The following is a 15,823-nucleotide window of genomic DNA, read 5'->3' as shown; positions in this document are numbered from 1 at the left end:
TGACCACTTCCTGCCCCACTTTAATATAGTTGGTTAGGGGTGGATCTTTCTCTTTGCCCTTTAGTTGCTGACCCAGCTGGATGTGCTGCTGTGGGCCTGGGATCAGCAAGGCCCTATGAACAAGGCTATAGTCAGTGACAGATTAATTGTTGTCATGACCACATGAGACACCGGAACCCTAGAAGGTGTCCCTAAGCTGTCTCCACATGGTGTTACATTGTGCTGTCTCTGTTCTGCCTTAACTGCACCATCTATGTGCCTATATTGCTGATATTTGCCAATATTGTGGATTTGTGAGTATGGAATTGTCTTGGGCAATTAATCAGTTCTGTTTGAGTTTGCTGCAAGAACCTTCTGGAGTCTTTTATTCTTTGTTTTAGCACACAGCCTAAGTGAGTTTTAGTTTCACTCCGCCTCCATTTCATTCCTTCCACTTAGCGAGGGCCCATCCTTGTGCGTTAGAGTTTAATGTAACTGATGCTCTATTCAGTCTAGCTGGACAAGGCCTATTTTAGCTAAGATAGGGTTACATTTTCTACATTGTATGTTTAGATAATACATTGTGGACTGTGTTAATGTTTCCAAGTAATGGCATTTATTATTGAATTCATAAATATTAATAAACTGCTCACTTGAAATTAAGTGTCAAGAACCATACAATTATTAATTTATGTCTTAATGTGTTGCTAGAGAACAAATTTTAGAACCAACTAAATAAATGAGGTACAAGAATCAGATCCCATGAAACAAGTGGAGTAGAACTTTCAAAACCAACATAATAACTGACTAACAGAATGTGACAGCAGTTTCCTTTCTAAGAAAGCAATACATTTTTAAAGCAGAAGGTGCTTTAATACATATTACATATGTATATATGCCAGCTGAATTAGGAAATACGGTCCTTTGTTGATTCTTTCCTTTCTATAGTTAAACAGTAATGTGATTCGATTCTGACACACATATTCGAGTATTCAAACAGCTCATATACTGTATACGGCAAAAAAAAAAAAAAAGCATAGATGGAGACAAATACTGAATGGCTGCCTTATATAGGAGTGGTCTCTCTATTTCAATAAAAAGCCTGCTACTTTAAATTGGCATATACGTTGGTAGTCTAGGAGCTGTTTAACAGGGGGTTCAAACCCAGAGGAAGCTGGCATGGAGAGTTGGAGTTAAATAGAGAAAAATATGCCAAATGCAAAAAAAAAAGGGTGAAGTACAGATTGTATGAATGTTTAATACAGGTTTTATTCTATTACTAGTCTGATGAGTCCATTGGCTAAATATGTCTCAGTAATTAAAACAAAACCTACTTTTCTACAAAACTTTCAACAACGATCAGATGTAAAACAGCACTGCTTGGCAACAGAGCTTAGCTCTATAATTGAGAACCCTACAAGACAGCAATTTCAGAAGACTGTGGGAAATTCACAGCTCACAGGTTCAATCACGATTACATGGTTGTTTGAAATAGAATGTATTAAAGCAGTGGGGAAATACTTTCTAGTATCTCATCTCGGCGGCTGCTTTGCTTTCCAGAAAGTTTTCAATGTTCTGTTATCTCAAGTGTATCCCCACAATGCAGCCGACGTGTGCAATGTGCATCCACAGCTAATGAGCAGCAGATGGCAAATCGTGAAAAAGATGCTTAAGTGACTTATCAATAGGTCAGCATATGGATGTTCCTGAAATAGCATCAATTCCCTTAATACCCTTTCAAGCATCTCTCCATAGACTATCATGCTCTGCTCTGCTAGTCTTACGCAGTCCTTTGACATAATCTAGTAAACCTGGAATTTCTTTTTTTTTCACAAGGATGCCTTTTGCAGGTGTTTGCGAGATTTACCTGTTGTAATAATAAAACTACTGATCTTCCTTTCTCCCAAACTGTTGGGCTGCTGACCCCCTGGTAAGAATGGGCTTGGTGCAGTGACAGGGGGAGCTCTGGCTAAAAGTCAATTTTTTGGAGAATGCTCTCCTAGATACTCCTGAAAACCCAGCTTGAATGACAGTTAGGGAAAGATTTAAAGTTGCCCTACATATTATTTAAACTATGGTAGAGTGACTGATAAATCAACATTTTTCTATATTGTTTCTATATTTCCTTAACCATGTTATTAGATAAGGGGGGGGGCTAGAATAAAGTTTAAACCACAAAAGGGGGCTTGAAGTGAAAAAAGTCCAATAGCCAGTGTCACATGGGTAAAAGAACTGAATTACAACTGGTACATGACCATTACATTTCATTACTGGCGTACATCACAAATAAATATGTCACCCATACAAAACATCTTATTATTGTAGGTCGACCATCAGCATACTGTAATTTTGTACATAGTCTTCATGCCTGCTTCAGCTAATTTGGAAGACTGCATGATAAATCACAAAATATAAGGGACTATTGCATTAGTTAGAGTGCACTACAATTTATAGCGGTGGTTCTCAACCTTCCTAATACCGCAACCCTTTAATACAGTTCCTCATGTTGTTGTGACCCCCAACCATAAAATTATTCCTAAGACCATCGGTTTCCTGATGGTCTTAGGTGACCCCTGTGAAAAGGTTGTTCGACCCCCAAAGGGGTCCCGACCCACAGGTTGAGAACCGCTGATTTATAGTGATTTGCTTCAGAATATATAGACCTGTATGACATTTCACCACATAATGTTTCTGATACTTAGAACTACTTGATAGAAAATGAAAGCAGAACTTTTTTGAATAGAACACTGGTTTGGCTGAGCACCTGACAGACATTTATTAGCAGAACAGATTTTGTATCTCAGCTAGAAAATGCAGTGTCCATTACATTCTATTCTAATTTAGGCAAACATTTGTGTCAAATCAAGGGAAGAAGTGTCAGACATTCATCTCTTATTTAAGACAACAGGAGGTTGATTATGTTGTCTGAAACTGCTGTTCAGTAATCATGTTGGGTCTCTGTAGCTTGCTGAGACAAGTTGTGCATTAACTTGTTCCATGTCATTGAAAAATAGTGCATGGATCTTCTTGAGTATATGATACAAATGCCACATACTAAATAAAACAACTGACATTTCATTGTGCAGGGCACACTCTAAAATATGTTGGTTGTTTTTCTTACAAGATCACAAAACATATTTCAAGAAAGCAGTGACCTTTCATTCTACTAAGCAATAACCTTTAAAATATGATTTAAACAGCTGTATGAGTTTTAATTAGAAAGACTTTTTTCAAAAAATCATAAATATTTAATTTGACTTTAAACAATGACCCTATTTGGGGGTTTGGAGTAGTGGCAGGGACTCAACCTAAAGGCCAGTTAGTCTGAGAATGTGGATGGCCATTTTCTCTCCTAGATATAAGTGCAGCTGGAAGGTTAGTTAAGATGAGATTCAAGGTGAATATACAGTATATTCTTATAACTGATACACATAGATATTTTCCTATATATACGTACCTATCTTATGTCCAAAAGGTTGGACCTTCAAGTGGGGCTTGACCTGAAAAGGTCTACACTGTGATGTTATACACAATAATGTTAGCACTATATTAAAACTATTAGTTATTACCCTACATTTCGTAGCTTACAATAAAGTAGTTTTCATTTTTAACCATTCATGATAACAATATGTACTTCTAATCCACAACAATTCACCTACTATCTACTGCAGATCACTTTCCATTGACATCAACTGGAAGTTCCACATGTTGGCTAAGGGTGAAGACACACAGAGCTACTAGTAGCAACTACTTGTCACGGCTACTAAAATAGACAATGCTGATCATTTGCTGATAATTGTCTCTACATGTGTTTTAGCAGAGGCATTTCTCAGAATTGTCTATGGCAGGGTATTTTCTGGGGTTTAGTAGCCATGAAAAAGTAGCTGCTACTACTAGCTCTGTGTGTCTTCACCCTTAAACTCATGATTATGCCTTATAGATATTTTGGTCTGTGCTTTTGGGATATTTTGGCCCAGGATGCTATCTGATCAAGCATTTTTAAATTGTGTTTTCAATAGAACACATTTGTGATTTTACTATATCTTCCCAAAAACTTCTACTTTAAATAGTATATGTTATTCCAATGATTAAGATAAACTTTAACCTGTATGTGTCTGTATTGGAAATCTGTTTATTCACTATGGTAATTGTAGCTGGAACATAGATCCAATCTTAGTGTATATACGTTGTGTATAGTATGACTCTTATATGAGCTGTAGTTGTTAATGTGAACAAGGTACTTAGGTTAGGCGCTTGGTTAGTGACAGCGTAATCTCTCTGCTGCTGTAACATAAGTAGTGATCCCAATGGGAGATTTTGTGCTCTTTCATGTTTTAGATAAAGATTTAATCCTGACAGGGCTTTCAGTGACTACCATCTATTTGTCAAAGTCTGGTGTTCAGTAATACACGAGTCACTGTGAAAATGCCACAACACAATTTAAAAATAATACTTGAAACATGTTTTAGTCATTTGTCTTTCATTTACAAGAGAAAATCACTTTTAAACAATAACTTATACCCTTTTAGTACCAGAACTGTTACTGTAATGGTTATATATTGAATATAATACCAACTTTTGGGGCAGTTGCGAGTTCAAGCTCAGATATTTTCTCATTTTCTGCCACAATACTTCCTCTACTGGATTGCGTTCTAACATCTGTAGACCTAGAATCAAAAGATTTAAGTTGGGAAGCAGTTAAAGTATAGAGGCTTTATATTAATATATCATTAAAAATCCAATATCCTATTTGATTCAATACAAATGGAAATAAAACTAATGGACCGATTCATTAAAACACGAGTTTGAATCCAGAATGGGAAAAATTCAGATTGGATACGATAATTTCTGAAGATCGGAAATATCACAAAAATGCTTAAGAAAAAATCGTATTAGTCACAATAATATCGTACTGGCGATCCGAAAGTCACGAAATTTTAGGACCGAATGATTGTAAACAGTGGCAGAACCTTTCCGAATTTTTTGCGCAAGCATATGAAAAAGTCGCTGAAGCATGAAAAAAATGGCGAAAATACGCTCGGAGCGTTGGAATAAACGCTCCAAGTGTTCGTGTCTTAATAAATCTCCCCCTTTAAGTAATAGTATTGCATATTTGTGATGTACACTTGAGAGGATATCAGGGGAATTTACCACAAGATCTCTTTTGAAATCTCTTTAGATGATTTTCTTTCCAGGTTTTGAAGACCCTCGCTGCCTTTATCTCCACGCAAACGCCCTTCGCCCCATTTTTCCAGCTGCATCTGAATGTGTACTGAAAGCAAACAAGAGATCCTCACAAAGGGCAACTCATGATACATTTTTTATTTTTTGTTGCAAAACAATAATTCAAACATTTTTTATTGATATATCAATATTAATTAAGATACATTGATATATCAATTATTAAGATAAATTGTAGGAAGCAAAACTCTACTTGGACCCCCATTTTTTATCCATCACATTGTGCTATTAACAGTCACTAGAGGGTACTCTAAAGACCTCTTTCTTCATACTTCCCAACATTCGAAAAATGCAAAGAGGGACAAAAATAAATGTCATGTGTAGCACAGCTTATTTTTTGACCATGCCCATTTTTGTGACCACGCCCTTAAATACCACTCCCATTTTACAAAATTTGGCAGGTTATGTAAAGGTTGAACATATTTCTGGAGGTTTTGTGGTTTTGTTCTAGTTTTCCTAATGAAGGTGAAATTGCCTTTTAAGATGCAAGTCTCCCCAAGGGACCTATCAAGTTACAATTGTATCTAGGGGCAGGTGTTGAGTATTCTGGGTTCTCTGCCAAAAGCCTACTTATCTAATTAAGTTTGAGAAACTTTTTATCTTTTTTTGCAATTCAGTGCAGGAGATCAAAGGGAAATTAGTGATTTTCAAAAAGAATCCAGGACTGCAGGCTGAGCTGTTAACATTGGGAGTGTCCTGTGAAAATCAGGACAGCTGGGAGGTATGGTGCTACTGTTGGGCCACAGTGTCATATTTAATCCCAAACCACCCAATTAATGGAATGTTACATGTTTATGTACAATTCTAGGTTAAAAATTCTAAAACTGCTGGATCTAGCATCCTAGTTTCATTTAATCCTGGTAGATTTACATATTTACACACATTAGCACATCATATGGGAAGAAAAAAGGTTTTTGAAAGCCCCCTGTATAGATATGAGTAAGACATGTCATGTACATGTACTGCGACAGGCAACATCTATATATAAAGCCCTTTTCAGACCTGGAAACAAAGCCATTACTTTCACGCATCAATTATCCCATTTAATATAGAACATAAGGGGAAAAAGTAGCCATTGCCAAGTTGTATTGCTTATAATGATACTGTTTTCTGAAGTCTAAGCCTTCCAGGGACCTCCTGTGAGCATATTCTAATAGGAAGAGTCTGTGGGCACTGGTAGGCTTTTTAAATACAGATACATTTACACAGGATTCCTGAGAAGCAGAGATAGTATATCACTTCTATATATCAGAAATCATATTTGTGTTTTTATTAGAAAGAGCTGAATTTCCTTAAAAGAGAATGTGTGCAGGCTTTCACATATGTTTATAATTCACCTAGGACCATGGCACATGCACATATAGTAGTTTATGTGTATGCCAATCAGAATATACTATGATTACTATTTAGCTAATGATTTTAAAAATGTTGGTTTGGAACTTTGTTGAAAATATATCTCAACATTGTATTAAGGTCAGCAATTTGTTTTTTTTTCCTACTGGTCCACATGTGTGTAATAAATCTTCTCTGGAAGAAGAGACTGGTAGTTTCTTTAAGTGACTAACTTTAACATTTTAAGCACCTTTTCTATAGAGAAATTACATTTATTCCCTCTCTCCCCTTCAATGGCGGCCCTGGTTATTGGCATGACTGCAGGTATCTAATAGCCATTTTCCAAGTGATATTTCAGATGGATAAAGCCTGAGTTTTGTGTGTGACAAGCATGTGAGGCCTAGAAAAAAAGCCTGTGAAGCACTTATTCAGAATAATGCTGACAATAAAAACTAGTGCACAAATTATTCCACAGGGACAGTATTTTTCATCTATACAAAAGTTATTGAGTGCAATGGACAATAAAATATTTTGGGTGATGAGTGGCCCATCAGCAAATTAATGACCTGTAACTGAATAACTGCAGGTTGATAAGGACAGAGGGGTTCCATTTTCCTGCCTCTCTCATGCCGTCTTTTGCTTCATTAGGCTGACTGCTACCATAGACTTCCCAGGAACGTGTGATCTCGCACCAACCATAGCAACAGGAGGTAAAACCAAATGCATATTAGTAACTAAGCAATTAAATGTGACAGCTTATTATGAACTACAGAATAAAGGACAGCCTAGCATTGCCATTATTTAGTAGACTTATTTAAAATATAGTCAGAGATACTTTAATTTAATCTATATATACACTATTAGAAATTATCTAAACCAAATTTGCAGCCCTTTTAATAATCATCATTACAACAAGAGGTTCTGGTGTGATAGGGAAAGTTGTGGTGTTTTCAGATAATTGTGTCAAATATTTATAAACCAAACTCTCCCATTATGCTCTTATTTATAGAATACTCTGGCACCACACAATGGGCCTCATGTTCAATTATAGAATAAGGGCAAGGGCACACATAGCAGATTATCCACTTTCCTCCATCTGCATTTTGTACATTGGCGAAGGAAAATTGATGCTTATACATGTACTTAGCCCTGTAGCTCCATGGAAAGTCCCGGCATCATCCTGTGCGGAGGTACATGGAGCAGATATCATTGCGGAAACACGAAATGCATTTTTGTGCCAATATCCACTCTATGTAGCTCCACACAGACCAACACCAGGCCTGTCAATCGAACAATCCACTTCATGAGCCCTTGCCCTTACAGAAAAGCAGGATGCAAAGCAAACTGAATTGTTAACCCTGTTAATTACACCACAATAAATTCTTCTTAATATTGCCCTTTTCCAATTCTGCACATGTGTGGATACAAAGAAGGTAGCATATAGTTTGTGTTGTGGCACTAAAATGTATATCTTTTATCAGTACAAGCACATTTACACCTTTTTTTGGGTTAACACCTACCTACTTCAGGGACAGAACCTTTAATGCTCAAACTCTTAACTGCAGCTCCCATCATTCAGTGGTGCAGTAAAACTTGCTTGTCCCTGACCTACTTAACTCAAGTTTTGAATTTTAAAATCCTGTTTTGCTTGGATTTGACCTTTCAATAGTCTACAGGGTCGAACAACGCTGATATCTTAGTTTTATGGCACTACATGATTACTGACCACAAAAACAAACTAACAGACACACACAGGCACAACAGCAATAAATACTGTGATATTTAAAAGGGGCAATTCTGATGCAAAGCTATTACAATATTTTAAAAATCTATGAAACTGCAGTGTATACACTTAATATATGTGGGATTTACTTGTTTGAAAAATATAAAACAATCACTTTCACTCATAATTGTCCCAGATTTCTATTGGTAAATATACCCTATGGCAGACATGGGCATCTGGAGGCCTTTCTTATGTTGTGGAAGTAAAAATTCCAGAATTTCAACTTCTTGTGCTTATGGTTGCCTGTTCTTTGTTAGCCTGTAATGATGAAAAATTACCTTACCCAAATCTAAAGTGGTCTTTTCTGGAATTCTGACAGTCTTTATGGTCTTTTCAGCCTCAGCTTTAATTAGTTCAGACTCATCCACCTTCTTCTTAATGGACTGCGACCTGGAGGATTCTCCCTTTAATGCAGCCTCAGCCTTCTTCCCTTTACTTTGTGTAGGAGGAAGAGGTTCACTTAAGTCCAGAAGGTCTAGCCCTGGTGACAAAACTGTCAGGTATTACGCATGTTATGAGTTGAAAAGACAGAGGTTTATAATTTTATCATTCTATCATGAGGCCATCTCTGAAAAGACACTAAAAACATACAGTATACTTATGATTGACAAGCAGTGCAGACAGTTCTGGACTAAAATTCAAAACAGGCCATGGCATTTCAAGTACACAGAGGTCCAAGCAGCTCTCTGCGGGCAAAATAAGTAGTGACTGTCTATGGCACCTTACAAAGGCCCATCTAGCATTTGCCAGAATCTACAGATAGCCAGTCTGGGCCTGAGTGCAGAGATAAGAGGCTAAAGGAACAAAACTGTTGCTTAATTTTACTATTGCTATATAAATATGCAATATGCTATGTTTGAGTTTTTTTTTCAGCAGTGATGTTTGTCTCCAATGTTAATACATACGTCCCATGATGTAATAAAGTGGTGTCCAAACTTCATTCCCCCATCTACTGTTCCATTGCAGCTTCTAGAAACCCCTTAACAGCCTTTCTGATTTGCTCCCCCTAAGCAGACCCTGTGATGCTGGAAGCCCTATACAAATGCCCTCTGTACCCTACCCTAAAACTATCCATAAATGTAAATGGTAATTATAAATAAATGCAGGTTTAAATGTTAAGTACACTTTGGGGTAATATACAAATCAGCGGGAAGGTCAGCAAAGAGAAACTAATGTGACAAGCAAATTCACTTTTGCTGCTATTTGCACAAAGATATTATAAGGACAAATATAGGAGAACATAGAAGAAACAAAGAGGACCAATTATAATATAGCGTTTGTACTATTTATACCCTTGTCCCTTCATTCCTGCTTGGATACAAACCTGGCCTCAAGGGGAATGGCTAAACACCAAATATATCTCACACCTGAACCGAGAACATTCCTTGTCTGATCAGCTGCTTCTGAACTGCTGCTGCCTGCGTCACCTGGAAGTTCTTATTTGTTAAAGGGGTGTCAGCAACAAATAAAAATAGCTTCCAAAAAGGGAATATATCATTTTAGCAAAGTGTATTGTTGGGAAAAAACAATTATTTACATGCATTTTAAATAAAGTTATAAACAATTTTGTACTTTTATATAAGTGGAATAAAACCTTAAAGGGGCAGTAGGTTATATCGGTATTTTGTAAATATTTTCCATTTAGTTTTTATCTATTTATGTCTTTTTAAATGTTTACATTTGTTGTTTGTAGGACATAGAAACCAGCACATTAGAAGTGCATACAAATAAAACAGGAATATTTAACAAATACCTGAGCATAATAAAGAATTGGGAATGTAGTTCTGCAACAGCCAAAGACCCATATTTTGCAGCAGATCCCTGACCACATACATTTAAACTATTACTCTTCATCACACAAATGGCTGCTTGACTACATTTAGATTAAAGATAAGTGACCATACCCTGTGTTCCCTCCATTTGTTTTTTTCTAATAGCATGTAATCAAGTTAGTAATGTTGCATGGATGGAATCACTTATCCAGAAACCCTTATCCAGAAAGTTCTGAATTACAGAAAGGTTATCCATGTATTCAGTTATAATAAAACAGTGCAGGTATGGGACCAGAATGCTCGGGACCTGCCGTTTTCCGGATAAGTTATCTTTCCATAATTTGGATCTCCATAACTTAAGTCTGCTAAAGATCATTTTAATATTTAATAAACCCAATATGCTTGTTTTGCTTCCAGTAAAGATTAAGTACACCTTAGTTGGGATCAAGTACAAGGTACTGTTTTGTTATTACAGAGAAAAGGGAAATCATTTTTAAAAATTAGAATAATTTGCTTATAATGGAGTCTATGGGAGATGGCCTTCCCGTAATTCAGAACCTTCTGGATAATGATAACTTGATGATAATAGATGATAACTAAGCTGAATGAATCCATATTGGTGTCAAACAATTCTATTAGGTTTATTTAGTGTTTAAATGCTTAAGATATGGAGATCCAAATTGCAGAAAGGTCCATGATCTGAAAAAGCCTAGGTCCCAAGCATTCCATAAAAGAAAACTTGAATAGAGTGTTTGTGCTTGGAGACTGTAGCACTCTGGCAATGAGAATGCTTTATCTGATGCAATATCAATATTCGATTTAGCTTCCTATACAGTATATATAATAAAATACAACTTCATATATAACAAAACTACTCTCTGCCTCTGAGATGACTGGGGTATAACATATGTGTCATTTCTATAAGTGATTCCACCCCCTCCTCATCCTGGCTGGTACTTAAAGCTGGATTTGTTAATCATTGCTACTTTTGGAGTGGTTCCAATGTGTAAAATATTGCAAAATGGGGTTGGTTCAAAGCAAATTGGAAAAACAGACATGGTTATCACATTGTAAAATAGTAAAATAGATCAAGGGTGGGCACCCCATTTGTGGTGAGAATATAATATAACAACCTTCAGTTGTTGAAGGGATGCCAGGAGTTCAACAGCAGCAGTGGGGCTGAAAATATACTGAAAATATTTAAGAAATTATACACAGTATAATAAATTCATATGACTTTTATCTATTTTATGGTCCTTTTTAGTGCTGAGGTTCTATGTTACATGTCCCTTTCGCAGGCTGCCTGGAGTGAATGGACTGCACTGAATCTCTAAATGCAGGAGGGACACAATAAGTAGTGGTTCAGCAGAATCCCATAGGTACAGGAACAATAGAAAATAATGGGCTCTATAAATGCCTGCCTTCCCATGCAGTGGAATCCATAGAAAAGCCACCTCACAGGAACACAAGAGTAAATGCCCCTGTATGGTGGCCCTAAAAGTGACCCTGATTATTTGCCATTCCCTTTCCTCTCAAAGGGTAACCATATTTAAGCTTGTAGCCAGTATTATTCAGGTATACCTTAATACGGTTATATATTCTTCAATGAAAAGATAGAGATTGTCTCTTAAAAGCCTAGGAATAATCTCAGTTTTAACAGACTGTAATGTTCTATTTGCATTTTGACTACATTTCTTTGCCTTCAACAGGATGAGTAAAATAGTGAGTCAGAGGGGTGGTTTTTATTCACAATAAATCATAGTTTCATTTCGTAGTTCGAAATTCCATCTAGTTTTATTTGATATTATAATTAAACTGTATCGTCACTCATTTCTTAATCTTCATACAGCATGAGCTTAGTGCAGTAGTCTTATGACTACACAGTTTAGCCCATTTCTACTGCATTCTAAATAACCAAACTACATATTATACTGTACAGTATTAGTTACAGGCACTTCTTCACCAAGATTTCATACCTGCTTTATATTTTATATAAAATATTTGATGGATAAATAATATTTTTGAAAACTCCAATATAAAGTGAATTTAAAATGTTCCTAAAGACTTGTATATAAATGTGTGGTTGAGTTTCTATATGAAATGTTATTAGGATTAAACTTAACTGTTACTGTGTCCATATCCATCTGGGCTGATCTGAGATCCTATATGCTAACAAACTAAAAATGGAAACACAGCACTTTGTTGGCAATATTATAACAGCTGGTGCCGGTCATTTGGGGCATCACGGCAGAGTAAATTCCAGGGAAACAGTTGTGTGATGACATGCAGTAGTTATTATTAATTCATACATACTAAATACTTGCATCTCCATGCCATGTTAGCAAAAACATGAGTTATTTAAATGTTGCCGTTTAAAGCACTTTATCCTCCCAGTCTCTATGGACCATAAACAAAAATTTAATTTTTGTGTCAATCAAAGTGTTATGTTTATACAATTAAAATAACTGAATCTATTGATAAATAGATGCATCCTAATAGCATCTGCTATTATAAAATATAAGGATATTGGAATTAAGGGTTGAAGAATATACCAATTTTAGTGCTTCATGTGACACCGTTAAGTCCCAATTATAACTGAAGACATCACTAAGCACCATTTATAACGAATATATTGCAACTTTTTATGACTTTTGCATATTTTATTGATCTATGAATCCTACTAAAATGGTACATTTACATTCAAAGGTACTGGTATCTAAACTCTCAGCACCCATGCGCCATAAAACAGATAAATAGAATATAGGTTTACCTGCTGTATTTGAAGTCACAGGCCTGGGTTTTGCTTCTGATTTGGTGTCACAGAGAAAGTCGTCAATAGATGGACTCAAGAGAGGTCTGCTTTCTTGCTGCTCATTTACCAACTGGGGAATGAAAAATATATGAAAGAAAAGGGCTACAGAAAAAAATGATCCAAACTTTCATCAATAACATTTATTAGTGCTTAACTGCAGTACACACAAACCATACTTCTGTCTGTTTGCCATCATATTGGGAATGTACAGCTTAAATCAATATAACCTAAGCAATCGTAATAAACATGGATTTCTTATCTCAGTTAACAGACAAGACTTGATCAATTGACAGTACTGAAATAATTTCAACCAGACATTCTCACACTTCTCTTTTATCTTTATGCTTAGATGGCAAAAACTTGAGAAGGCACAGATTCAGCTACTGATCCCTATCACTTACAGTGTTGCTTGCCCTTTACTGGTGCCCTTTATCATTTTTCTTTAATTTTTCATCAATATCTTTCTGCAAAATCTTGAATATTATTCTACATGCAGTAAAAATAAATGCAGTAAATAATTATAAGAATACAAAATGTCATAAATTGTGGGTAATGGGTGGGTATGGTCGTTTACATTAAATGCGCCAGGGGTACCAATATGTTAAAAGGAATTAAAAGTATGTTGGCAAAAACAACTGATAACATTTGAGTTGGAAGTAGTGATATGTGCAAAGTTTTTACAGAAAGTTGCCTTCATTTTCCATACGGCTACAGACCAATAAATGCTAATTTTGGATCTGCTAAATCTCTTATAAAAAACACTTTTCAGCAGTACTTTTTCTTCTCAACAATTATGTTTTCACCCAAAGGGGTGTGACCACCATCCCCATATCAATTGCAATCTTAAAACTCCAGAGACTTAAGACTTAAAAAGAATAATGCCTTTATTAAGCACCATCCCTTTTCCATACATATAGGAACTAACCACATCAACCACTCAGACATTTGCAGCCCCTACCCTGTACATGTGTTTTGAGCAGTTCCACTCCAAAGTTAAATACACCCTCATATTACTCCTAATTCTCATAATTCTTATAATTAAGTTTCTCTGTGTTCCTAGAGTGGTATATTAAATACAGCATCTATAAAAGCAAGTACAGCAAAACATTAAGGGGTCTGAGAAGCATAAGGACAGAAAACACCAATCCAATACTTTTTTTAGATACATATATACTTTTAATTTTATAAGACAGATGTGTACAGTACATAGTATCTAAGTAAGAAATTACTGAAGGTAAAATCAGAGTTTTATATAATAAGCAAATAGAATATAAATAATATAATTGCACCCATATGCCTACTTTGGGAGCACAAGCAGTTTGGGTTCTCTTGTCTGTGCTGTTCTCTAGCATTTCAGCTCTACAAGGGATTAAATAGTGACTTTGGCCTTAAAACCAACAAATTGGTGCTGCTCTACAGCTGTTAGAGCTGCAAATCCACACTATTAGATACTTGCATTTCTTGGAGCCCCTAAGATTGTTGTAGGTAAAATGGTCATGAGCACCATTAACATGCACACGCATTTGTAAAAAAGTACTAATTGTCACGTATAAATGTCACATGGCCACACATCTCATGCATGCAAGGGGTTGCGTAAAGTCAGAAGCTATCACTCACTATTTGTTAATAAGAAGGCAACTGCAGCTCCATATTGGCCAAATAAACCTCATAGTGTTCTAAAACAGTTAAAGGCAACAGTAGCTGGTAGAAATAGCAGGTTTGCAACTGCTAGATAGCCAGAGTTTGGAGGCCTATATGCGAGAGATTTCTGGCTATTTTGCTTTACCCAGTGCTTGTATATGTGGGCTGGTCTTTTCCATTAAATAATGTTTCTTTTCACAAACATCAGTAAAGCAATTAGCAATACTTTAAAGAGGCAAATAAAAAAAGATAAACCAAAAAAATTTCCACAATTTAGTGGGACCTGCCAAATTACGTGCCATGGCTTCTTCAGAGAGAAAAACAACAAATAGCACACTTATGATAAATCACTTTTGTGTGCCCATAAAATCATCATCTCTTTTTCATAGTTTTTTGCATCAGACACTACAAAATATTCTTTATTTAAAGATAAATAAGGTTCATAGTTAATTAGTTAATTATAGCTGAAATCGAGATCACCAGCTCTTACTCAAGTAGATAAAACACTGTATATTTAGAGGTTCTGGCTCATCACATATCTGTTAGGCTGATAAATATTCCATGTTTCTCACAATGTAATTACTGTATGGTAGGAAATAGTTTCCTCAAATGTGGTCCTTTATCATTAAGCTTATGTACACAGTAACTTTGCCAAGGTGTAGCAGTTCATTGGGTTTTTGGCAACACATTACTGTATATGTCCTTGGGTAAAAATTAAATGACTTAACAGATTAGTCATTCATTCTACAACTGCCAGTATGGACTGCATGGGAAACTTCAATATTTTAATTAACTGAACATATGGCTGGAGACATAATTTACTGAAACAAACAGGATGTATGAGTTATGTTAAACCCATAAGTTTCATTGCGTTACTACTGCAATCAACTGTGAGTTCCTTTAACTTTACCCTCTGCAATTTGAATGTATTCATGTTGTTATATAATTATGTTGTTATTGGCCACAAATTGCTTCTATGTCTGCGCTTATGTTAATTACCACTGTCCACACTGAGCAAAATAGTGTAGGTGCTAATTTAAAAGTAACCAAAATCCAAAGGTTAAAGCAAGTAAAAGGACTTTAATAGTTACTCAATGTATAATTCAGGAGTCTTGACATAAGAGGTGTACTCTATCCCTTGTTCCTTGTAAATTATGTCATCAGAGACTACCATACACAGGGTATTTCATGAAGCTATTTTAGGCAAAGAAGTGTCTATCTATAGTATGGGTTAACCTTAGCAGGAACATTCCTCCTTTCTAG

At 35.9% G+C, this 15,823-nt stretch overlaps 1 protein-coding gene across 1 annotated transcript in view; it reads right to left on the bottom strand.

The window, feature by feature from the left end:
• pex5l (peroxisomal biogenesis factor 5-like) overlaps window positions 1-15,823 on the bottom strand; it is a 130,840-nt gene that overhangs the window by 28,651 nt on the left and 86,366 nt on the right. Inside the window, exons 3-6 of the mRNA XM_031902526.1 lie at window positions 12,878-12,989; window positions 8,619-8,816; window positions 5,131-5,251; window positions 4,556-4,646 (exon numbers count right to left, since the gene is read on the bottom strand). Of these exons, the coding sequence (XP_031758386.1) occupies window positions 4,556-4,646; window positions 5,131-5,251; window positions 8,619-8,816; window positions 12,878-12,989 (522 nt within the window). The remainder of the gene's footprint in view (window positions 1-4,555; window positions 4,647-5,130; window positions 5,252-8,618; window positions 8,817-12,877; window positions 12,990-15,823) is intronic.

Source organism: Xenopus tropicalis, chromosome 5, assembly GCF_000004195.4.
Source record: "Xenopus tropicalis strain Nigerian chromosome 5, UCB_Xtro_10.0, whole genome shotgun sequence".
Lineage (NCBI taxonomy): Eukaryota > Metazoa > Chordata > Amphibia > Anura > Pipidae > Xenopus > Xenopus tropicalis.
The sequence above is the reverse complement of the archived record's forward strand: the minus strand, read 5'-3'. Positions and strand labels throughout refer to the sequence as shown.